Source organism: Pristiophorus japonicus, chromosome 6, assembly GCF_044704955.1.
Source record: "Pristiophorus japonicus isolate sPriJap1 chromosome 6, sPriJap1.hap1, whole genome shotgun sequence".
NCBI lineage: Eukaryota > Metazoa > Chordata > Chondrichthyes > Pristiophoridae > Pristiophorus > Pristiophorus japonicus.
Window position 1 is genome coordinate 143,678,436 of NC_091982.1, and position 24,931 is coordinate 143,703,366.

At 48.5% G+C, this 24,931-nt stretch overlaps 2 protein-coding genes across 7 annotated transcripts in view; one reads left to right on the plus strand and one right to left on the minus strand.

The window, feature by feature from the left end:
* The window catches only part of atg4b (autophagy related 4B, cysteine peptidase), a 76,247-nt gene extending 54,381 nt beyond the window's left edge, over window positions 1–21,866 (minus strand). For 5 of the 6 annotated variants that reach the window (XM_070883236.1, XM_070883235.1, XM_070883234.1 and 2 more), the window contains exon 1: window positions 2,971–3,100. In XM_070883236.1, coding sequence (XP_070739337.1) covers window positions 2,971–3,046 — 76 coding nt within the window. In that variant the 5' untranslated portion in view covers window positions 3,047–3,100. Of the gene's footprint in view, window positions 1–2,970; window positions 3,101–21,799 lie in introns of those variants that run through there. The other variant, XM_070883233.1, reaches the window with a different exon arrangement.
* A 116-nt stretch (window positions 21,867–21,982) lies between these two features.
* The window catches only part of thap4 (THAP domain containing 4), an 86,972-nt gene continuing 84,023 nt past the window's right edge, over window positions 21,983–24,931 (plus strand). Inside the window, exon 1 of the mRNA XM_070882184.1 lies at window positions 21,983–22,404. Within this exon, the coding sequence (XP_070738285.1) occupies window positions 22,331–22,404 (74 nt within the window). The 5' untranslated portion in view covers window positions 21,983–22,330. The remainder of the gene's footprint in view (window positions 22,405–24,931) is intronic.

The following is a 24,931-nucleotide window of genomic DNA, read 5'->3' on the forward strand; positions in this document are numbered from 1 at the left end:
CTACCACCTAGAAGGACAAGGGCAGTAGCTGCATGGGAAGAGCATCACCTGCAAGTTCCCCAAGTCACACACCATCCTGACTTGGAAGTATATCACCGTTCCTTCATAGTCACTGGGTCAAAATCCTGGAACTCCCTCCCTAACAGTAACATGGAAGTACCTTCACCACACGGACTGCAGCGGTTCAAGGCGGCGGCTCACCACCACCTTCTCAAGGGCAATTAGGAAATGGACAATAAATGCCGGCCTTGCCAACGACGCCCACATCCCAGGAACGAATAAAAAACTATCGCTCCTCATAATTCAATGCCTTCATCTCCTTAATCATTCTGGTTGCTCTCTTCTCCAACCGTTCAATAGCTGCAATTTCCTTTCTGTACTGTGGTGATCAATCATAGCCGGTCCCTCAAAACGAGGATGACTTGCTTCCATGCCAAAAAAGGATGAGGGACCCGAACTACATCCTGAAGGGTGGAAGATGTCTGTGCATGGATTTTTTTAACGTGCGGTGACCGTTGCACACCAGCCACCACACGTGCTTAACAGAGCTAGGTCTTGGTCCAGTGGCAAGCACTGTACCCAGGATTCTAAGTTCGGTCACACCAATGCTTTGTAAAGTGGCAGGATTACCTCACTATTGAAGCTCAATATTAACCTTTTATTACATCCCAACATCTGATTTCCATTACATTCTATTTTATTACATCCCATTATCTCTCAAAATATTAGAGGTAATTTTCTCAAAAGGAAAACAATATTGCAGTTTGCAAACCTACTGTGTCTTGTCCTTCCCCTTCTAATTTCTAGCACTAATGATTCCCCTGTTAAGAAGAAAATAAAAATAAAAATAAACAAACAGATAAAGACAGTCAGAACATCTCATCATATTCTTGGGATGTCCACAAACAATGAATGACTTGTTGGAAGTACAGTCACTGTTGTGATGCAGGATTAATGGACTTTTGCCATAACCCCAAACAGAGGAGGAAATCTCCTAATGCCTTAGAAGCCACTAAAGCAACTCAAAAAACTGACTGGCTGCCCAATTGATACATCTTGGATTCTCTTTACCGTGTGCAATTGGAATGTCAACCACACCACACGGAGCACAGGAAGTCAGTGGAATGGTTGGTATGGAAAATAGAAAGAGAAGGACAGTTCTATTTAGACTCTCTAAATCTGAGGTTACGGCACTTTGCTAGTGTAGTTTTATTAGTACCAGTAGACAATAGGAAAAATATACAACACTCTTTAATGTTGTGCAATATACTTATTGTACGATATCCTTAATCACCTCAGTGCTACCACCACAAGTGCGATCACAGACATCAGCACTTCAATGTAGTGATGCACAGCTTTGAACATCCTCACCAGATAAATTTTAACCTCCCAAATTGTAGTGCTGGGTGTTTTACCACAGTTCATGACAACAGTGTTAAATGCATTCAACCCGATGCTACATCCAATCTGGACTGCTTGATGCAGACACTGAGCATGCCTGATAAATAGGAACATAGAGTACCCAAAGCAAAGAGGTAATGCTAAGCCGATACAAATCATTGGTAAGACTGTAATCGGAATATTGTGCACATTTTTTGGCATTCTGCTTTAGGAAAGCCATGTAGAGAATGCAGAAAATCACTAAATGTTACCATGGAGGAGAAGCTTTACTCATGAGGAGAGATTACAGAAACTGGGACTTTTCCCAGTAGAACGGAGAAGGCTGAGTGAAGCTCAGAGAAGTTCAAAATTCTAAAAGGTTTTGATATGTTGAATAGCAAGAGCCCATTTCCACTATATATATATTGCCAGCAGTTAAGACATGGACTGTCCTGCCAGAAACAGTGGTGGAAGCAGAATCTACATCAGCTTTTAAAAGGGAAGTGGATGAATAATTGAAAAATAAAAATATAAAAGGGGATAGGAGTGTAGGGAATGGGACTAAGTGGACAGCTCTTTCAGAGAGCTGAGCCGTCATCTGTGTCGCTAAAATTGTGATTCATTGCAGAGCACTGCTACACAAGTTCTAATAAAAAGGAAAAAACTGCAAATGTTGGAAATTTGAAATAAAAACTGCTGGAAATATAAGGCAGGCTCTGTAACAAGAAAAGATAGACTGTGTTGAATATGATCCTTCGACTGAATAATGCAAACGCACCTGCTCATTCCCAGTTCATTTAAGCAGCATAAAACCAGCCCTCTAGGTGGACATGGCAATATCCCTTAACCAATATCACCAAAACAGGCTATCTGCTCATTACCTCCTTGTTGTTTGTGGGAGTTTGCTGTGCTCAAATTGGCTGTTGCGTTTCCTACATTACAGGGATTACACTTCAAAAGTACTTCAGTGGCTGTAAAGCACTTTAGGACGTCTTGATATTGTAAACGGTGCTATAGAAATCCTAGTTCTTTCTTTCCTACAAATAATTTAAAACTGACTGCTCCATCACCTGAAGGTTAGCAGTGCATTGCTTACTTCCCTCTGATTCACTGTTCGAATAAAGGCTTTCCGTGCCATTATTTTCTTTATTGAAACAGCATTACTGATAGACAGCCTAACAAACAGTAATTACACTCACCGTTAATGACTTTATAAATTACTAGGCAAAAACCATATAATGGAGCTTTGTATCTGCAGTAAATGTTGTGACTGCAATGTCTACCAATTTGGTTCCTTTTTTGTTGTTTTTCCCCTTCTAATTGGTGATTAACAAAAATAAAATAACAACTTTCCCAAGAAAATCATACCAATAACATGACAGCAAAACACATTGCCTGAGACTACTCATCCCCCTGCGCTGCCCACTTTAGAGCCTTTAAAATAACATTTTTTGCCTTCTTAAAAGTAAGAGGGAATATGGTGTCTAAACCAGGTGCCCCTCACAAACAGCAGACACACTCGGGTAAAGGCTCAGTCCCAGCTCCCATGCTGCCCGATTCACACCAGCCTCCTTCCTCAGTGGCCTATACCTGGAGTGTTGGGAATTCGCTTCATCGCCTGTAGCTCACTGCTGTGCTTCCCATTTGATGGGAACGACAATTCCATGCACCATGCAATTCAGGATCCTCTGGAGTTTCGTAAATGACATCAGGTGCTAAACACATCTGTATAGGATCTGAGCAAGTGAGGCCACAATAAATATCAGAAACCCCAGTCCAGGCCCAGGACTACCAACCATGAGTAACAGGAGGAATCTGCTGTAAGTATAGTGTCAGTGGTGTATACTGTAGCAACAGTCACAACAAACTCCTACTTTCTAAAGTTTTAAAAATAATATCCCAGTTCGAGAGTTCAGCGCATGTTACAATCAAGCTCTGATTACAGATCATAACAGTTCAATACAAGAATGTACTGTACTGTAAATCACAGCACAATATTTTCATAGGTTACTGAAGTTACAGCAATGGGGTCGATGGAACCCAGATGGGAGCAGTGCACTAGAATGGAAATAGCATCACCTAAAAATGAGAAAGGACTCCAGAGTGGGCTTCCCCACTGTCCAAACCAGCTCACTGCAGATGCCTGAGCTTACTCACTGACCAAACCAGCTCATTGCAGAGGCCGGAGCTTACTCACTGACCAAACCAGCTCAGCCTGAGCTTACTCACTGACCAAACCAGCTCAGCCTGAGCTTACTCACTGACCAAACCAACTCACTGCAGAGACCTGACTGTCCCCACTGACCAAATCAGCCCACTGCAGAGGCCGGAGCTTACTCACTGACCAAACCAGCTCACTGCAGAGGCCTGAGCTTCTTTACTGTCCAAACCAGCCCACTGCAGAGGCCTGAGCTTACTCACTGACCAAATCAGCCCACTGCAGAGGCCTGAGCTTCTTTACTGTCCAAACCAGCCCACTGCAGTCTCCCGAGTGGGCACCCCACTGGCAATCTGGTCGGTGTTTGTCTTATCGTCCTCTCAACCTTTCATCTGTGATTTTGAGTGAGCCTAAAAGGACTTGCTGCCCGAATTAGCACAATAAGTGCTGTGATAGAACTGGTCCACACTTTCATTCCTCACACTATAAATGGCAGCAAGGATAATAAACAAACCAAAACATACATTCAGTCGTATTCCAGATGCTTCTGTGCAAGCCAATCAAAATCAATCAAATTTCAGCGCATAATGCTGCAAAAGAAATTGTAACCAATCATGCCACTTGTTTAAATACCATCATGTTTACTGGACTGGTCCAGAAGCACACAGATGCAGATTAATTTATTAAACCACTTCCATTACACAGGCCTCACTAAAGATGTCCAAGAACTAGACATCATTGTTATTCTCCTTTCTGACCCTCTCCTGCCGTCAGCTTGTGTCACTGCACACGCTGATATTTTACATTTAATGTACTCGGCTGAAAACACAAGGGATATCTACTCTGGGGGACTGGAACAGTTTCTACTTCAGGCACCCATGTGTAAGAACCAAGTACTTCCAGGTGAGGTAGAGCAGAGCCGCATGTAGAGTCAAGCTCCCTCTACTCAGCCCCAATCCCCTACTGCTCCAGTGAGATAATATTTCCATTACCCAGACCTGGTTTTATTTTTCAAATCTTAAACGGATTCTAAGGGCAGCTTGCATTTTATTTTTAGAAAGAGTGAAGAAAGGGCCTATAAAGTTCTGTCTCTGACTGAAATATGATGAGAAAAGGATTTCTGTCTCTGACTTGTGCTGTATCTCAGCTATAAATATAACAATTGGTGAAACTTTACCTGAAAAACTCAACTCCTTAATGAGGAGATGCACCTTTTCAGATGTGAATTAGCCTGCTATTTTCTGACCAAATCCGATTAATTCAGGATGGGAAACTCTGCACATGCTTAGACTGTGCTATCTCCCTGAAGGCAATGCAACTATAGGGACTTGAGCATGAAAAATCTAGGCCGACATTCCAGTGCAGTGCTGAGGGAGCGCTGCACCGTCGGAGGTGCCACCTTTCAGATGAGACGTTAAACCGAGGCCCCAGCAGCTCTCTCAATTGGACATAAAAGATCCCATGGGACTATTTCGAAGAAGAGCAGGGGAGTTATCCCCGGTGTCCTGGGGCCAATATTTATCCCTCAATCAACACAACAAAAGAACAGATTATCTGGTCATTATCACATTGCTGTTTGTGAGAGTTTGTTGTGCACATAATGGCTGCTGCTTTTCCTATATTACAACACTGACTACACTTCAAAAAGTACTTCATTGGTTGTAAAGTGCTTTGAGATATCCGGTGAAAGGCGCTATACGAATGCAAGTCTTTCTTTAAGTTAAAATATTAACTACAAGCCCAGGCTTTTAAGAGAGGCTGAGGCCTTTATGCAAAACATTAATTAAGCTACTCACAACTTTATAGGCAAATTTAATCATGCTATTGTGAAACATGCATTGCATGTTTTTATTATATTGGAACCCTTATTTATAGCCATACTTGTCAGGCTAAGGGAAAGATAGGCACAAAACATTTTTGGAAAAGCATTTTGAATGTTTTAGCTTTGTTAATTTGCATATGATCAAATTACAATAAATTTGTACATCAGCTGGAAGATACTTGCATTGCAATTGACTAAATTAACAACTTGAATTTATACAGCACCTTTCACAAAATATTTCAATCGCTTAACTGGAAGAATGTGAATATAATCCAAATTGCACTGCATAAATTTGAAAAATTTGAATGTAGGAAATGTATAAGCAGCACATCGATGGTGTCTGCAGAAATCGCAAACTATTTCTACCATTTTTATATCAGCAGATCTCCCAGACATTACTAGATGCTTATGGTGAGTTGGGAGTACATGCTGCTTTGTAGTGTGAGTGTTACATCCACACACAATGTATTATCAGGGCCACTAATTTAATTGCTGTTAAGCTGAATAACTACATAAAACATAAGAAATAGGAGTGGTGTTGGCCATTCAGCCCCTCGAGCCAGCTCCATCATTCAATATCATGGCTGATCTTCCACCTCAACACCACCTTTCTGGACTATCCCCATATCCCTTGGTTCCCACAATATTTTGGGATTTCTGCTGGTCACTCCCAGAAAGAGAGCAAATATACATTAATAAAATTAACTTTTACTTTCAATTTAGCAAAAGTATGTCAGCAATTTTTGCAACTCAGAGTGGGAGAAATAAGGGTCTTGCAATTGGCACCCTCTGAATGGCCAGTATTGATGTCAATCATTGTTTCCAAAATTTACCTGAACAAAAGGTCAGCTCAGAGGAAAGTCTGGATGTTGTTTTTCTCAATTAACATCTTGGTTAAACGGTTTATATTGTTGACATTTTTATGCAAATACCTCACATGCTTTTGCACCTTATTCATTCCACTGCAAGGCAATGGGGCTTACAATGTCCTGTGTGAATGGACAGCCTTGCTCTCAAGTCATAAACATTTATGTTATCAGGTAAAAATCCCCAAATCCATGGTTTACACTATTTTCTTCAGATTACAGTAAATAGTGCTCCCCTTAACCACTGCAGCTATTACAATCTGGGCTAACAAGCTCGCACTGCTTCATCCTGGGAAACTGTAGTCTTGCTGCACATTATTTAGGGCCTTGGTGAAACCACACCTGTACAGTTCTGGTCTCCTTTCCTAAGAAAGGATATACTTGTGGTTGAAGGAGTGCAACAAAGGATCTCCAGACTGATTCCTGGGATGGGGGGGATTGTTCTATGAGGAGGGATTGCGTAGACGAAGCCTATATTCTCTAGAGTTTAGAAGAATGAGAGGTGATCTCATTGAAACATGCAGGGCTTGACAGGGTAGATGCAGGGAGGATGTTTCCTCTGGCTGAGGAGTCTAGAACCAGGGGTCACAGTCTCAGAATAAGGGGTCAGCCATTTAGGACTGAGATGAGGAGAAACTTCTTCACTCAGAGGGTGGTGAATCTTTGGAATTCTCTATCCCAGAGGGCTGTGGAGAATGTGTACTGAACCTTGGTTAGACAGAGTACAGCGCACAGTTCTGGTCGCCATATTATGAAAAGAACATAGAGGCTTTGGAGAGGGTGCAGAGAAGATTTACAAGGATGATACCAGAAATGCAAGGGTACACATATCAGGAAAGGATGAACAGGCTGGGTCTCTTTTCTCTTGAAAAAAGGCTGAGGTGTGACCTAATAGAGGTCTTTAAAATTATGAAAGGTTTTGTTAGAGTGGATACAGCGAGAATGTTTCCATTTGTGGGGAAGAGAATAATTAAAGGCTATCAGTATAAGATAGTCACCAAGAAATCCAATAGGGAATTCAGAAGAAACTTCTTTACCCAAAGATTGGTGAGAATGTGGAACTCACTGCCGCAGGGAGTGTTTGAGACGAATAGTATCGATGCATTAAAGTGGAGGCTAGACAAGCATATGGGGAGAAGGGAATAGAGGGTTATGCTATTAGATTTAGATGAGGATAGATGGGAGGAGGCTCGAATAGAGCATAAACATGGACTGTTTGGACCAAATGGCCAATTTGCCATATATCTTATGTAATGTTCAGCTGCCTCAGTCGCTTGTGGGTATCTTAAATAGTGGGTCGGGAAGGAAACTTGAATTTGATCTGAACTGGTTAATGCAAGATAGTTCGGCAAGCCAAGATAAACATCATTTATCCTTAGATCTAAACTGGGTGATAAAACTCCAGACAGTTCGTTAGTGAGGAGTAAGGCGACGGGTTAGAGATTCGTCTGATTCCTTGGCATTTGTCAACATACCTAAACCCAGTGCTTTTACATCATGATGGACAAGCAGTAAGACAGCAAAGAGGTTGCGCAGGGCAATGCTCCATTTGAGCTGCACAGCTCTCTGTCAGTCCTGCACAGTCTGGGACCGGTTTCTCCAATGTTAAGTTTCACGCAAAAGAAAATGAGGGGAACTTTGGTGCAGGGGCTGCATGCAAGAAGTAAAAGGAGCATTTAAAGATGGTGGAGGCGGTCTTATAATTAAGAGTGAAAGTATTTCACCTCAGTGTAATTGGGATTGCAGCAGTAGCGGAGGAGGATATGGAAGAACCACAACTGTAAACAAATATTTTTACATTTTTAAAAACTTCAGCGGAGTGATAGTGGAAAAGTTGCCATGCCAAGACTAGATAGCTCATAACAGAAAGGAGCACACAGAGGACAAGGGCCTATAGCCCTCCTGTATGGCTCAGAGACGTGGACCATGTACAGTAGGCACCTCAAGTCGCTGGAGAAACCAACGATGTCTCCGCAAGATCCTACAAATCCCCTGGGAGGACAGACGCACCAACGTTCGCGTCCTCGACCAGGCCAACATCCCCAGCATTGAAGCACTGACCACACTTGATCAGCTCTGCTGGGCAGGCCACATCGTTCGCATGTCAGACACGAGGCTCCCAAAGCAAGCGCTCTACTCGGAAAGCCTTCACGGTAAACGAGCCAAAGGTGGGCAGAGGAAACGTTACAAGCACACCCTCAAAGCCTCCCTGATAAAGTGCACTGACACCTGGGAGTCCCTAGCCAAAGTGGAGGAAGTGCATCCGGGAGGGCGCTGAGCACTTCGAGTCTCATCGGCGAGAGCAAGCAGAAATCAAGTGCAGGAGCGGAAAGAGCGTGCGGCAAACCTGTCCCACCCACCCCTTCCCTCGACGACTATCTGTCCCACCTGTGACAGGGATTGTGGTTCTCTTATTGGATTGTTCAGCCACCTAAGGACTTATTTTTTTTTAAAGAGTGGAAGCAAGTCTTCCTCGATTCCGAGGGACTGCCTATGATGATGATGATCATTGAAGCCACAATAAAATAACTGGCACAAAGAACATGGGCAAAGTGTGAAGCGACAGGCTTCCCCTAGGCTGTGGCCCATCATCCTCCTCCTTTTGCTAGGTCTTTGCTCCCTATTTACACGCCCTTACACAGGTATACACATAGACACGACTCTATGCTATTGTTTAAAGACCTTCTTCCAGATAGCTTTGTAACGCATGTTCCTTTTTGATTTTTGTAAGAGTTCCCAGGATGCCAGCCAGCAGCGACTGAAGGACCATGCGTCATTCACATCACCTGTCACAAATACCTACACAATTATATCCACCCTGGAGGATTATTGAGTTTGCGAGGTAGCACAAGGTGATTCACAATATATGCGTGAGGAGCAGCAAGTGTTGCTGGCAGACCCGAGAGATTCGATCCTCACAGGACCTACGTATAAAAAGATTGCTGTATGAGCAAAATTGTCAACTGGAGCCATTCGAGTGTCTAACATACCTGCAAGGTGTGGCTTAGTAGCACACTAAGTTGTCCTGGACGCTTATCTGCACCTATTCTACAATGGAGCACGTGCCGAACTCCAGGAGCACCTGCATCAGAGCCTGTGGTGGAGAAGTCCCAAGTGCAATTGGAGCCTCGCTTGTGAATGCTCAGACTGCTGTTAATCTACAAGTGATTCTCTTGTCCAGCTTCCACATGCTGGGGCATTGATTGTGAGAATCCCGAGGCAGGACTTCATGGAACCTATTGCTGCCCACAATCGCTCCCCTGCACATCAGTCGCCGTGCCAACAGAGTGCCCAGCAGCAGGGGCATGGCTGTCCTACACACCATGAAACTGCTGTCTCTCAAGGCGGCACCACACCACGATCTGGAAGGGTCCAGATACATAATGGTGGTGGTCTTGTCTACTACTCGCAGTTCTGTCCCTGTGGTGAGGCTGATTGTAGGTTTGTTTACAGCAGTTGGCACAGCTCTGCAAATACCACCAACGATGTCTCCGCAAGATCCTACAAATCCCCTGGGAGGAGACACACATCAACATTAGTGTCCTCGACCAGGCCAACATCCCCAGCATTGAAGCACTGACCACACTTGATCAGCTCCGCTGGGCAGACCACATTGTCCGCATGCCAGACACGAAACTCCCAAAGCAAGCACTCTACTCGGAACTCCTTCATGACAAACAAGCCAAAGGTGGGCAGAGGAAACGATTCAAGGACACCCTCACAGCCTCCCTGATAAAGTGGAGGAAGTGCATCCGGAAGGGAGGTGAGCACCTCGAGTCTCATCGCCGAGAGCATGCAGAAATCAAGCGCAGACAGCGGAAAGAGCGTGCGGCAAACCTGTCCCACCCACCTTTACTCTCAACAACCATCTGTCCCACCTGTGACAGGGACTATGGCTCTTGTATTGGATTGTTCAGCCACCTAAGGACTCATTTTAAGAGTGGAAGCAAGTCTTCCTCGATTCCGAGGGACTCCCTATGATGATGATGATACAACTGCCTCCAACTGAACCAGTGTCTGTAAAGGCAGTTTTCCTCGTAACTGGGCCTGTAGAGAAGTCGCTTGGGTAAGATGACTGCATGCAGTCTGCCTGGCATCCACGCTTCAATCATCTTCACCCTCTTCCATCAAATTCAAGGAGAGACAAGCACTGAATCTGATTACTGTGACTTACAGCTAAATCGCATCAACAATTTATGGAGCAGTCCAGCGTGAAGAAATCACTTCCCAAAAGGCAAAAATGTAACTGGTTCTTAACAGACATCATAAATGGGTCAGCTTTGCACACTGCATCTGTGCAGCATCAACCTGGGATTTCAAGTGCTGCCGATTGTTCATTCAGGAACAACCAGTGCTGGCAATCCACCAGGCTCAACATCTTGGGCAACGTGCGAAAGAGTGTGGGCTGGGGACAGGGGAGCCAGCAACTTGAGGAAGTCCCCACTTCCCAGTCCTCGCATGCCTAGAGACAGATGGTGGAGGTAAAGAGCAGGCATGGTTGGGGGATGGGCAGTTTGATCAGGAATTGCACTTAGGGGTTAAAAAAAAATGCACCCACTATTAGGGTGCCGTTGGAAGGAACATTTCAAAGATCTCCTTAACCAAGGCTCTGTCTTCGATGAGAATGTCCTCGACACCATCCCGCAGCATGCTACCCGCCATATCTCAGCTCAACCCCAGTCCTGCATGAGGTAGAAAAGGCCATTCGTCAGCTGAAGAATAGCAAGGAACAGGAGCAGATGGAATTCCCGCCGAAGCAGAAAGCATGGCAGAGAAGCACTATTGGCATGAATACATGACCTCATTTCTCTTATCTGGAAGGAGGAGAGCATGCCAGGAGATCACAGATGCCGTAATCGTCTCCATTTACAATATCTGCTAGCATGGGGGCCAGGAAGAGAAGTTGGGTGGTCAGCAGTACAGCGGAAATAGGGTTGAAAGAGCAGGAGGTGGGTTTCATTGACAAGGTGAGCTCGGAGAAGGCATGAGGGGAGATGAGAAACTAGAGAAAGGTGCAAGACCTGGGCTAGGGCAGGGGGCAACCTTTGGGGAAGCTTGGCTTGGTGGGAAAGGTGATGGGAGGTGTGCAGCAGAGACAGCTGAAGGCATTGTCTCATCGTAGTGACTAAGAAATTCATGCACGCCTCGCACTTGTTGTTGGAGGGGGCAGGTTTGAAGGGTTTAAGTGAGATAGTTGCTGGTGGAGGAAAAATGCCTCCAGAATGATCCTGGAGTAATACACTGTTTTGACAGAGGAGAGCAAGGCCTGAGTGTTTGATGTACTCTGGTGATGAATGACTAAACCAGTTGTGCGCCATTGACATTCAACTCAGTGCCCCTTGGACTTAAAGTGGTGGGCTCCCAGGGAAAATGACCAGGTTGGGAGAGAGAGCAAGGGTTTTATTGGGAACAAGCACATCAAAGGTGGAGATGAGGGAAATGATGAAAAAAAGAGGCTTGCCTTTCACGACCACCGGATGCCTCAAAGCACTTTACAGCCAATGAAATACTTTTGGAGTGTAGTCACTGTTGTAATGTAAGAAACGCAGCAGACCATTGGCACACAGCAAGCTCCCACAAACAGAAACGTGATAATGACCAGATAATCTGTTTTTGTTATAAGAACATAAGAATTAGTAACAGGAGTAGGCCATCTCGCCCCTCGAACCTGCTCCGCCATTCAACAAGATCACGGCTGATCTGGCCGTGGACTCAGCTCCACTTACCCGCCCGCTCCCCGTAATCCTTAATTCCCTTATTGGTTAAAAATCTATCTATCTGTGACTTGAATACATTCAATGAGCTAGCCTCAACTGCTTCCTTGGGCAGAGAATTCCACAGATTCACAACCCTCAGGGAGAAGAAATTCCTTCTCAACTCGGTTTTAAATTGGCTCCCTCGTATTTTGAGGCTGTGCCCCCTAGGTCTAGTCTCCCCGACCAGTGGAAACAGCCTCTCTGCCTCTATCTTGTCTATCCCTTTCATTATTTTAAATGTTTCTATAAGATCACCCCTCATCCTTCTGAACTCCAACGAGTAAAGACCCAGTCTACTCAATCTATCATCATAAGGTAACCCCCTCATCTCAGGAATCAGCCTAGTGAATCGTCTCTGTAACCTCTCCAAAGCCAGTATATCCTTCCTGAAGTAAGGTGACCAAAACTGCACGCAGTACTCCAGGTGCGGCCTCACCAATACCCTATACAGTTGCAGAAGGACCTCCCTGCTTTTGTACTCCATCCCTCTCGCAATGAAGGCCAACATTCCATTCGCCTTCCTGATTACCTGCTGCACCTGCAAACTAACTTTTTGGGATGTGGCACGATTTAATGTTTTATGTTTTTGCAGGTAGACTCTAAAAGAGTTTCATTATTTGAAGGGGCTGCTCCTGAAATTCTGGCTGCACTTCAGTCCCACTCTCCTGATCTTTGGGCACCCTGTGCGGAGGGGAGCGGGTAGGTCCGAAGGCCTCCTCGTAGGACTGCTCCTGGGCACGGCCAAGGGTGCCATCAGCCGGTCCAGGCAGCGGGCGGTCGAGGGGGTCGTTCAACCTGACTGCCTGCCTCTCTTCCGCTCTTACATCCGGTCCAGGGTGTCCTTGGAAATGGAGCACGCGGTGTCCACCGGTACGCTCGCGGCCTTCCGCGAGAGGTGGGCACCGGAGGGACTGGAGTGCATCATCACGCCCAGCAACCAAATTTTAATTTGATTTTACGTTTTAAAGTTTAATTTGTTTTAAATGCCGGTGCTTTTAGTGTCCCCTTCCCTTTTATAGGGGGCACTGGAAAATTGTGATTTTAGTGCCCAAAAAAAAAGAAAAGAAAAACTCAAAAAAAAGGAAAAAAAGGGCCTTGTAAATGTCTGGTGTGTCACCCAGGTCGGGTGGCACGATTTAATGTTTTATGTTTTGTAGGTAGACTCTAAAAGAGTTTCATGCACAAGGAGGGCAGGCCCTTGACAAAGGCGCAATACCTTGAGCAGCGCGAGCTCGAGGGACTCCTCGCTGGGCTGCGGAGGGAGTGGAGGTCAACAAAAGACTCCGCTCCCTCCCCCACAATAGTTTAAGGTAGAGGTTGCACTATGCTTTTGCCATGAAGATAACCATAGCCAGCCTCAACATCAACGGCGGCAGAGGGGCACGCCGTAGATTTGACAATTTTTCGCTCCTGCGGGAGGGGAAATATGCGGTGTGCTTCCTGCAAGAAACCCACACCATTCCGGGAGACGAAGCCACGTGGCTCCTGGAATGGCAAGGAGAGGTCCGCATGAGCCACCTCACCGCCACTTCTAGTGGGGTGACCATCATGCTGGGCCCGCATTTTCAGCCGGAGATCTTGGGGGTCGAGGAGCCCGTGCCAGGCCACAGTGCCTGCGGGATCCGGACCGCGGCTCCCCCTTCTTCTACTCGCTGGAAAAAAGGCAGAGTGTCCGTAAGCAGCTCTTGACGCTGCTGGCCGACGACGGCTCTCTCGTCTCGGATCCGGAGGGCGTCAACAACAGGGCCCGTGAATATTACGGGGCTCTGTTCTCTCCGGATCCGTCCAGCGAGGAAGCGCGTAGAGATTTGTGGGAGGACCTGCCGAAAGTCAGCCCGGAGGGCGGTGAAAATTTGGAAGCTCCGCTAAGCCTGGCGGAGCTGACCGGTGCCCTCGACCGGCTCTCGAGGGGTAAAACCCCGGGGCTGGACGGGCTGACCGTGGAGTTCCACAGGGCGTTCTGGGACGTCCAGGGGAGCGACTACGCGCGGGTCCTGGGGGAAAGTCTGGCGACCGGGGAGATGCCCCTCTCTTGGCGCAGGGCAGTCATCGTCCTGCTGCCTAAGAAGGGCGATCTCCGCCTTCTTAAGAACTGGCGCCCGGTCTCCCTCCTCAGCACGGACTACAAAATCTTCGCCAGGGCGATGTCTGCTCGCCTTGGTGCCGTGCTGGACCACATGATCCACCCCGACCAGTCCGACACGGTCCCGGGCTGGACAAGCCACGACAACATCCATCTGGTCCGGGACCTCATCCATCATTCCCAGGAGGCTGGTCTGTCGGTCGCCTTCCTATCTCTCGACCAAGAGAAGGCGTTCGACAGGGTGGATCACGACTATCTGCTCGGAACTCTGCGCGCTTTCGGGTTCGGGACGCATTTCGTCGCCCGGATCCGACTTTTGTACGCCGCCGCTGAGTGTCTGATTAAGGTTAACGGGTCCTTGACGGCGCCCCTTCGCTTTTGGAGAGGGGTGCGCCAGGGATGCCCCATGTCCGGCCAGTTATATGCCGTCTGCGTGGAGCCTTTCCTGCGCCTCCTGCGGACGAGGTTGACGGGACTGGTTCTGCAAGGGCCGGGCGTGGAGGTCGTCCTCTCGGCTTACGCCGATGACGTGCTCCTCGCGGTAGAGGATCCCGCTGACCTGCGGAGGATGCGTGAGTGCCAGTAGATTTACTCGGCTGCATCCTCCGCCAGAATCAACTGGGAGAAATGTTCCGGACTCCTGGTGGGTCAGTGGCGGGTGGACTCCCTGCCGGAGGAGCTCAGGCCTTTTGCCTGGAGCACGATCCATCTCCTCTATCTGGGAATCTACCTTAGCCCCGACGAGGGAGCCTGGCCGGCGAACTGGCAGGAGCTGGAGGCCAAGGTCGCCGCTCGCCTAGGGCGCTGGACAGGACTGCTCCGAGTGCTGTCCTACAGGGGTCGAGCGCTAGTCATAAACCAGCTGGTGGCCGCAATGTTGTGGTACCGGCTGGTCACTTTGACCCCTCCCCCTGCGTTTGTCGCCAAGATACAGAAGAGGCTGGTGGACTTCTTCTGGAACAACAGGAAGCACTGGGTCTCTGCCGCGGTCTTGAGTCTCCCGCTTGAGGGCGGTCAGTCATTGGTGTGCGTCAGCGCCCAGCTCGCGACTTTCCGTCTTCAGACCCTGCAGAGATACCTTTACGTCGAGGCCCTCCTAGGTGGTGCGTTCTGGCGACGTATTTCTTCCGCCAGCAGCGTGACCTCAATTACGACACGCAGCTCCTGTTTGTGAACTTGGGGGGTGTCAGGACCGCCCTCCGGGAGCTGCCTGTCTTTTACAAGGAACTCATCAGGGTCTGGAACAAAGTCTCCACCAAGCGCAGCTCTCCGCTGGCTGGAGTGGCGGCCGTCCTGCAGGAGCCGCTGCTCGGGAATCCGTACCTCCACGACCGAGGTTTTATGTGGCGGTCGGAAGAGAGGGCTGTGGCTGGTGAGGTGACCAGGGTCAGGGACCTGCTCGATGGCGGAGGAGCGGGCTGGATGACGCCAGACACGCTGGCGCGGCGCCTAAATTCAGCAGACGTCCGCCGCGCGGCCAAAGCCATCGAGTCGCTAAAAACAGCTTTGGGCCCTGACTCTGTTAGGTGCATCGAGGAGGCTCAAGCACGTGGGGAGATCCCGTCCGAACTGACCCCCGTCCGGACGGAATTCCTCATCGGCGCCAAACCCCGGAACCTCCCTCGGGGGCCGGTGCCTCACAACTTGAGCCGCCTCGGGGAAATCCCCTCCGTGCCTTTCAGTTCCGCGCGGAGGGGTTTCCTGTACGGGCTGCTCCTGCACACTCTCAACTTTGCCATCCTCGCCGGCCGTCCGGACACGCCATGGCGTACCATCTTGCCGTCCGGAGGAGGCGGGGGTCCCCGATGGAGGGCACTCTACGCGGGAGTCCTCCCACTATTCATCGGGGACTTGGCCTGGAGGGTGGTGCATGGAGCAGTGCCGTGCATGGTTCACGGACTCCCAGGCCGCCTGCAATTTCTGCGGTCTGGAGGAGTCCGTGTTCCATGTTTTTACTGAGTGCACGAGGTTGCAGCCCCTGTTTTATTATTTAAAGGGGCTGCTCCTGAAATTCTGGCTGCACTTCAGTCCCACTCTCCTGATCTTTGGGCACCGTGTGCGGAGGGGAGCGGGTAGGTCCGAGGGTCTCCTCGTAGGACTGCTCCTGGGCACGGCCAAGGGTGCCATCAGCCGGTCCAGGCAGCGGGCGGTCGAGGGGGTCGTTCAACCGGACTGCCTGCCTCTCTTCCGCTCTTACATCCGGTCCAGGGTGTCCTTGGAGATGGAGCACGCGGTGTCCACCGGTACGCTCGCGGCCTTCCGCGAGAGGCGGGCACCGGAGGGACTGGAGTGCATCATCACGCCCGACAACCAAATTTTAATTTGATTTTACGTTTTAAAGTTTAATTTGTTTTAATTGCCGGTGCTTTTAGTGTCCCCCTCCCCTTTTATAGGGGGACACTGGAAAAAAGGAAAAAAAAAAAATGTGATTTTAGTGCCCCCAACAAAAAAAAGAAAAACACAAAAAAAAACCACGAAAAAAGGAAAGAAAGGGCCTTGTAAATGTCTGGTGTGTCATCCAGGTCGGGTGGCACGGATTAATGTTTTATGTTTTCAGATAAACTCCAAAAAGAGTTTCATGCACAAGGAGACTGGAGTGCATCATCACGCCCGGCAACCAAATTTTAATTTGATTTTATGTTTTAAAGTTTAATTTGTTTTTAATTGCCGGTGTTTTTTTTAGTGTCCCCTTCCCCTTTTATAGGGGGCACTTGGGGAAAAAAAATATGATTTTAGAGCCCCAAAAAAAACTTTAAAAAAAACACCAAAAAAAATACAAAAAAATGGGTGTTGTAAATGTTTGGTGCGTCCCCCAGATCGGGGGGCCACGATTTAATGTTTTTGTTTCCCCCAAAAAGAGTTTCATGCACAAGGACCCCCAGATCCATCTGCACCGCAGCATGTTGTAATTTCTTCCTTTTACTGTTTTTTTTTTCCCCAAGGTGGATGACCTCACACTTTCCGACATTGTATTCTATCTGCCAAACCTTAGCCCATTCGCTTAACCTATCTAAATCTATTTGCAGCCTCTCTGTGTCCTCTACATAACCCGCTTTCCCACTAATCTTTGTGTCATCTGCAAATTTTGTTACACTACACTCTGTCCCCTCTTCCAGGTCATCTATGTATATTGTAAACAGCACCGATCCCTGTGGCACACCACTAACCACTGATTTCCAACCCGAAAAGGACCCATTTATCCCGACTCTCTGCTTTCTGTTAGCCAGCCAATTCTCTATCCATGCTAATACATTTCCACTGACTCCGCTACCTTTTGTGTGGCACCTTATCGAATGCCTTTTGGAAATCTAAATACATCACATCCATCGGTACACCTCTATCCACCATGCTCGTTATATCCTCAAAGAATTCCAGTAAATTAGTTAAACATGATTTCCCCTTCATGAATCCATGTTGCGTCTGCTTGATTGCACTATCCCCATCTAGATGTCCCGCTATTTCTTCCTTAATGATAGCTTCAAGCATTTTCCCCACTCCAGATGTTAAACTTACCGGCCTATAGTTACCTGCCTTTTGTCTGCCCCCTTTTTTAAACAGAGGCGTTACATTAGCTGCTTTCCAATCCGCTGGTACCTCCCCAGAGTCCAGAGAATTTTGGTAGATTATAACGAATGCATCTGCTATAACTTCCGCCGTCTCTTTTAATACCCTGGGATGCATTTCATCAGGACCAGGGGACTTGTCTACCTTGAGTCCCATTAGCCTGTCCAGCACTATCCCCCTAGTGATAGTAATTGTCTCAAGGTCCTCCCTTCCCACATTCCCGTGACCAGCAATTTTTGGCATGGTTTTTGTGTCTTCCACTGTGAAGACCGAAACAAAATAATTATTTAAGGTCTCAGCCATTTCCACATTTCCCATTATTAAATCCCCCTTCTCATCTTCTAAGGGACCAACATTTACTTTAGTCACTCTTTTCCGTTTTATATATCTGTAAAAGCTTTTACTATCTGTTTTTATGTTTTGCGCAAGTTTACCTTCGTAATCTATCTTTCCTTTCTTTAATGCTTTCTTAGTCATTCTTTGCTGTTGTTCAAAATTTTCCTAATCTTCTAGTTTCCCACTAACCTTGGCCACCTTATACGCATTGGTTTTTAATTTGATACTCTCCTTCATTTCCTTGGTTATCCATGGCTGGTTATCCCTTCTCTTACCGCCCTTCTTTTTCACTGGAATATATTTTTGTTCAGCACTATGAAAGAGCTCCTTAAAAGTCCTCCACTGTTCCTCAATTGTGCCACTGTTTAGTCTGTGTTTCCAGTCTACTTTAGCCAACTCTGCACTCATCCCACTGTAGTCCCCTTTGTTTAAGCATAGTATGCTCGTTTGAGACAATACTTCCTCACCCTCAATCTGTATTACAAATTCAACCATACTGTGATCACTCATTCCGAGAGGATCTTTTACTAGGAGATCGTTTATTATTCCTGTCTCAATACACAGGACCAGATCTAAGATAGCTTGCTCCCTTGTAGGATCTGTAACATACTGTTCTCAGAAACAATCCCATATGCATTCTATGAATTCCTCCTCCAGGCTACCCCGTGCGATTTGATTTGACAAATCGATATGTAGGTTAAAATCCCCCATGATTACTGCCATTCCTTTTTCACATGCCTCCATTATTCCCTTGATTATTGCCCGCCCCACCGTGAAGTTATTATTTGGGGGCCTATAAACTACGCCCACCAGTGACTTTTTCCCCTTACTATCTCTAATCTCCACCCACAATGATTCAACATTTTGTTCATTGGAGCCAATATCATCTCTCACAACTGCCCTGATATCATCCTTTATTAACAGAGCTACCCCACCTCCTTTCCCTTCTTGTCTATCCTTCCGAATCGTCAGATACCCCTGTATGTTTAATTCCCAGTCTTGGCCACCCTGCAACCACGTTTCTGTAATGGCCACCAAATCATACCCATTTGTAATGATTTGTGCCGTCAACTCATTTACTTTATTTCGAATGCTGCGTGCGTTTAGATAGAGTGTTTTAATACTCGTTTTTAAACCATGATTTTTAGTTTTGACCCCTCCTGCAGCCCCTATATATTCATTGGCCCTTTTTGTTTTTTGCCTTGGGTTTCTCTGCCCTCCACTTTTACTCATCTCCTTTCTGTCTTTTGTTGATGTTGATTGAGGGATAAATATTGGCCAAAAAATCAGGGATAACTCCCCTGCGCTTCTTCAAAAGAGTGCCATGGGATCTTATAGATCCACCTGAGAGAGCAGACAGGACCTCGGTTTGACGTCTCATCCGAAAGATGGCCCCTCCGACAGTTCGGTGCTCCCTCAGCACTGCACTAGAGTGTCAGCCTAGATTTTTGGACTCAAGTCTCTGCAGTGGGACCACAACCTTCTGACTCAGAGGCAAGTGTGCGACCCACTGTGCCACGGCTGACACATTGCTGCAGATGTACCATGGCGAAAGGAAAGCCAAAGGCTAGACCAGTGGGAGTTTGAATGTGCTGTTGTGAGCAACTTGGGGAGAGTTTATCCCCGGGAACTGATGCAGAAGGAAGTTATGGTCACCAATTTACATATTTACATTTGTACAGCACTCAACATAAAGAACATCTGAGTGCTTTGGGGAAGAAGGACACAAAGCGGGAAAGAAGAGGGGCACCAGTTCACACAGCACAATTTGTCCCCAGGGCAATTAGGAATGGGCAATAATGGGCAGTCATACAGATCACAAGAACAAATAAATAAATCATCAGAGTCAGAGCATTGATCGTTCCTCTGATGGACACCTACTGAAAGCTGTTCCTCCATCACAAAAAATAGATAACTTAGCAGAACATACAAGCATTGCATTTTCCTAATTTTAAGTGCCTTTGTTTCCGTGCCCTTCTTTATTTTCCCCTTAAAATCTCCACATGAAATTCACTTTTCACGGCTCAGAGCACGGACAGAACAGGTGCTTCCATCACCAACTGCTAGAAAGAGGAGCCCAGGGTGACCAACCCTCCAATATCCCCTTTCCTCTCACTCCCAAGCAGCAATACCTGGCCCCTCATGGACATTAACATCTTGGAATGTTGCAGTTTTCTTGGAAAGTCAACGTACAAGTCAAACATAAATATTACGCAATTTAAATTGGGAAAGCACCCTTACAATAAACAACAGAATATACCACAAATCACTTCAATAGAATCTCCTGGTAGCTCGTGTAGGGAGTGACTTCCACATTAAAAAGGTAATAAAACATGCAGAGGTGACAAACATCAGAGTTTACAGTACTGAGAATAATTTAATAAATTTACTGTTAAATCATTGATCTTGCATTGTCAAAGCAATTAAACTCAATGCCAAACTGTGAAGTGAAGAGAAACAGAAAATACTGAGTGATGACAGGGCGCAACTAGAGATGGTGTGAAGGGACTCGAGCGGGGGGGGACGCAGACAGGGGGGGGGGGGGGGGGGTGACACACCGGGAAGGGGGGGTGGGGTTGAGTGACACACCGGGGAGGGAGGGGGGGGGTGACACACCAGGGAAGGGGGGGGGTGACACACCGAGGAGGGGGACGGGGGAGGGGTGACACACCGGGGGGGGGGGGGGGGGGGGGTGAGTGACACGGCACACCGGGGGGGGGGGGGGGTGTGAGTGACACACCGGGGAGGGGGGGGGGGTGAGTGACGTGGCACACCAGGGAGGGGGGGGGGGTGGTGACAGGGGGTGACACACCGGGAAGGGGGGGTGGGGGTGAGTGACACACCGGGGAGGGAGGGGGGGGGTGACAGGGGGTGATACACCAGGGAAGGGGGGGGTGACACACCGAGGAGGGGGACGGGGGAGGGGTGACACACCGGGGGGGGGGGGGGGTGTGAGTGACACGGCACACCCGGGGGGGGGGGGGGTGAGTGACACACCGGGGAGGGGGGGGTGAGTGACGTGGCACACCAGGGAGGGGGGGGGGTGGTGACAGGGGGTGACACACCGGGAAGGGGGGGTGGGGGTGAGTGACACACCGGGGAGGGAGGGGGGGGGTGACAGGGGGTGATACACCAGGGAAGGGTGGGGTGACACACCGAGGAGGGGGACGGGGGAGGGGTGACACACCAGGGGGGGGGGGGTGAGTGACACACCGGGGAGGGGGGGGTGAGTGACGTGGCACACCAGGGAGGGGGGGGTGGTGACAGGGGGTGACACACCGGGGAGGGGGGGGGTGTCAGGGGGTGACACACCGAGGAGGGGGGGGGGGGTGACACACCGGGGAGGGGGGTGGTGGTGACAGGGGGTGACACACCGGGGAGGGGGGGGGTGTCAGGGGGTGACACACCGAGGAGGGGGGTGGTGGTGACAGGGGGTGACACACCGGGGAGGGGGGGGGGGTGACACACCGAGGGGGGGGGGTGACACACCGAGGAGGAGGAGGGGGGGGGGGTGACACACCGGAGAGAGGGGGGGGGGGGGGGTGACACACCGGAGAGGGGGGGGGGGGGGGGCAAAGGAGGCCGGCTTTCTGGAACAGGTTGCCGATGTCCCGAGCTGTCACTGACCCTCGTGCGGTGACAGCGGGCAGAGCAAAGGCCGGAACAGGGTGTCCGCTGGGCGGAGCACCGGGACGGACACGGGGTGTAACAGACAGCCCCCGCCGTGCCCACTGCACCACACCTCGGCAGGCGGGGAGGAGCAGTTGTGGAAGACACCGCACCCACGGTCGACGCCAGTTGCCCCTAGAAACCCGGGCCCTAGCCAAGGCCTACCTGCATCCATCGTGCACCGTCCGCTCTCAGACACTGGGAACCGCCCGGCAACGCTGAGTGACAGCTGCCCATGGCCAATCGGAGCAAGGCAGCGCCGTCCTGGTCCGCCTCAAGGGTGGGCGTGGCCAAGCGCAGATGATTTGTTGGCCGTCCTCTGTTGCGGAGCCAGTCGGATGCCGGAAGTTCCGCCAGCGCCATCGTGTCATACGGAAAAAGAATTCGCTTGGAGCTTGAGTGAATATATCAGGTCCTCGGCGGCTCCGCATATTTATTGCTGATAATTTCAGTTCTAGGGTGGTACTTATTGTACGGGGAGTCGTATTTGCTTCCTTCCTCGCTGTGCCCGGGCTCGGTGGGCCAGAGGTGGCGAGCGCCATGTTGTTGTACGGCAATGCATACACCCCCGGGCCGTTCAGAGCGGAGAATTGCTGTTGGTGTCGCCATCTTGTTGTACGGATGCTGGAACTCTGCTATTGCCTGTTGACTGGCACAAGTGTTTGGTAGATTTCTGTTTGCTTATTGATCTGGAAAATGGTGATATCGTGTTCAGCTCACTCCTGTACCAACAGGCAGGGTAAAGTAGCCAAGTCTATCTCATTCCACAGGTGGGTGTACTATGTAAGATCAGGGTTGTCTTTTTCTTGGATGTTCAATTTATTCCACTTGATATTCCCCATGTAAAATTATTTTCTTGTAATTTAATCTAATTTTATTTCCAAAACCCATTGTATCTGTTGTACTTTTGAGTTAAGAGTCCAACAAGCATCGACACGTTTTAGAGTCTCCAAAGTCAAGCTACTGAGAAATCCCCACAAGAGTTTTTGTTTGCACAATGTGAAGTTGACACTTTCTTCCTGTAAACACACATCACAACAAACCCATGTCCAAAGAACTTTGGGGCAGCTGATAGAGCCAAGCCTCTGGGACCCTAGGATTGCCAAGTCTGGTTGGAGGCATTCCTAGCGGTTTTGTCATATGACTTCTACAAATGTTATTGCATTTAACCATAACAGTTGGGTCCCCTGTCCTTGAGTATCTTTGCTTGTGGTTTTGCGCCTGTAGCTGTTGTGCGACAAGTTCTAAGAACTAGAGGCCACCGTGAACAGGGGAAATTGAGGGTGTGAATTGAGTATCTGAAAATGAAGGTGCGATTCACAGAGAAACCTGAGGTGGGAGGAACTTTGATTCCATCAGTAACTAATGAAACTCATAACCAACAGTAATACAATAATTCCATATTTAACTGGTAGCAATAGGTGTAATGCCCCATAATATCATTAGAAGTAACCCTATAACATGATGATCCATATATCATCATAGGCAGCCCCTCAAAACGAGGATGACTTGCTTCCACGCCAAAAACAAGGATGCGTTCACAGGTGTTTCAGTGAACGACCCGAACTACATCCTGAAGGGTAGAAGATGCCTGTGCGTGAATTTTTTTAACGTTGGGTGGTTGTCGCACACCAGCCACCACATGGGCTTGACAGAGCTAGGTCTTGGTCCAGTGGCAAGGGTTACCCAAGACCAGCTCTGCTGCACGGACCTAGTGTGCGCACATATCGCAGTGTGGGCTGGCCCATGCTGCCCCTGGCCCCGTATTGTCTCTCTACAGTTTCCCGCCGTTTCTGCTGTATCTGCCCACTCTCCAATCACCGACCTGGACCTTGATGACGTCACTCTTCACAGCCGTCGCCCTCTTGCACCAGCTCGTGCTGTACCTTGAAATGGCCTCCATGCTGCCCATGGCCACAGCTCGCCTTTGGCCCTGCATTGGCCCGACATTTCTGCAGCTACTGATCTACTCAGCCACACCCTCTCCACCACTTTTGATGCCCTAGTCCCTGTTAAAACAATTACTCTCTCACCCTGGCCGTTCCCCCTAGTACTGCCCTCATCGTCACTCCCTTAAGTACAAGGAATGCAGACCTGAATGAATATGGCGGACAACTGGTTTAGCCATTCACCGCCAGATCTGGCTGACCATGTAAAGCATCATCGGGTCCTGCTCTCATCTGTCAAAATTGCTCGCGATTCCAGAATCATTCTGCAAAGCAAAGATAAATCTTGACTTCTTTTCTGTACTGCTAACCATCTTCTTTGTCGTCTCCTCCACCCTCACCTCTGACAACAAGTGTGAGGAGCTCATGGACTTCTTTGTCTCCAAGATTTAAGCTATCCATTCAGCTGCCTCTGCCATTTTCCTTCTATCCCCTAGGCCACCAGGCCAAACTTCCTCTAAGGAACCCCCCTGTCCTAGCCCTGAACTCTCATCTTTCTCCATTTTCTCTCCAATCTCCCGCACGTGCTTATCTTGTCCATGAGACCCACTTCTTGTTTCCTCGACCCTATTTCCACCAAACTGCGACCACCCAACTTCCTTTGGCTCCCATGTTGGCTGATGCTGTTAACGGTTCTCTCGCCTCAGGTACTGTCCCTCTCTCCCTCAAATCTGCCATCATCACCCTTGACCCCTCCGTCCTTCCAATCTACTGCCCTGTCTCCAACCTCCCTTTGTTCTCAAGTCCTTCAGTGTGTTGTCGCCTGCCAAATCAGTGCCCAGCTTTCCCACAATTCCGTGTTTGAATCCCTCCAATCAGGTTTCCACTCCTGCCAAGGTACCGCAACGGCTCTTATCAGAGTCACAAATGACATTCTTTGTGACAAAGATAAACTTCCCTCCTTGCCCTTCTCGACTTTGACACAGGTTGATCACTCGATCCTCCTCCCATGCCTCTCCACCGTCGACCAACAGGGTGGGACTGCACTTGCCTGCTTCCATTCTTATTTATCTAATCGTAGCCAGAAAATCACCTGCAATGGCTTCTCTTCCCGCTCTCACACCATAAGTCTTGCTACAGTTATACAGGGTATTGATGAGGCCACATCTGGAATATTGCATGCAGTTTTGGTTTCCATATTTACAAAAGGATATACTTGCTTTGGACGCAGTTCAGAGAAGGTTCACTAGGTTGATTCCGGAGATGAGGAAAGGTTGAGTAGGTTGGGCCTCTACTCATTGGAATTCAGAAGATTGAGAGGTGATCTTATCAAAATGTATAAAATTATGAGGGGGCTTGACAATGTGGGTGCAGAGAGGATGTTTCCACTGATAGGGGAGACGAGACCGAG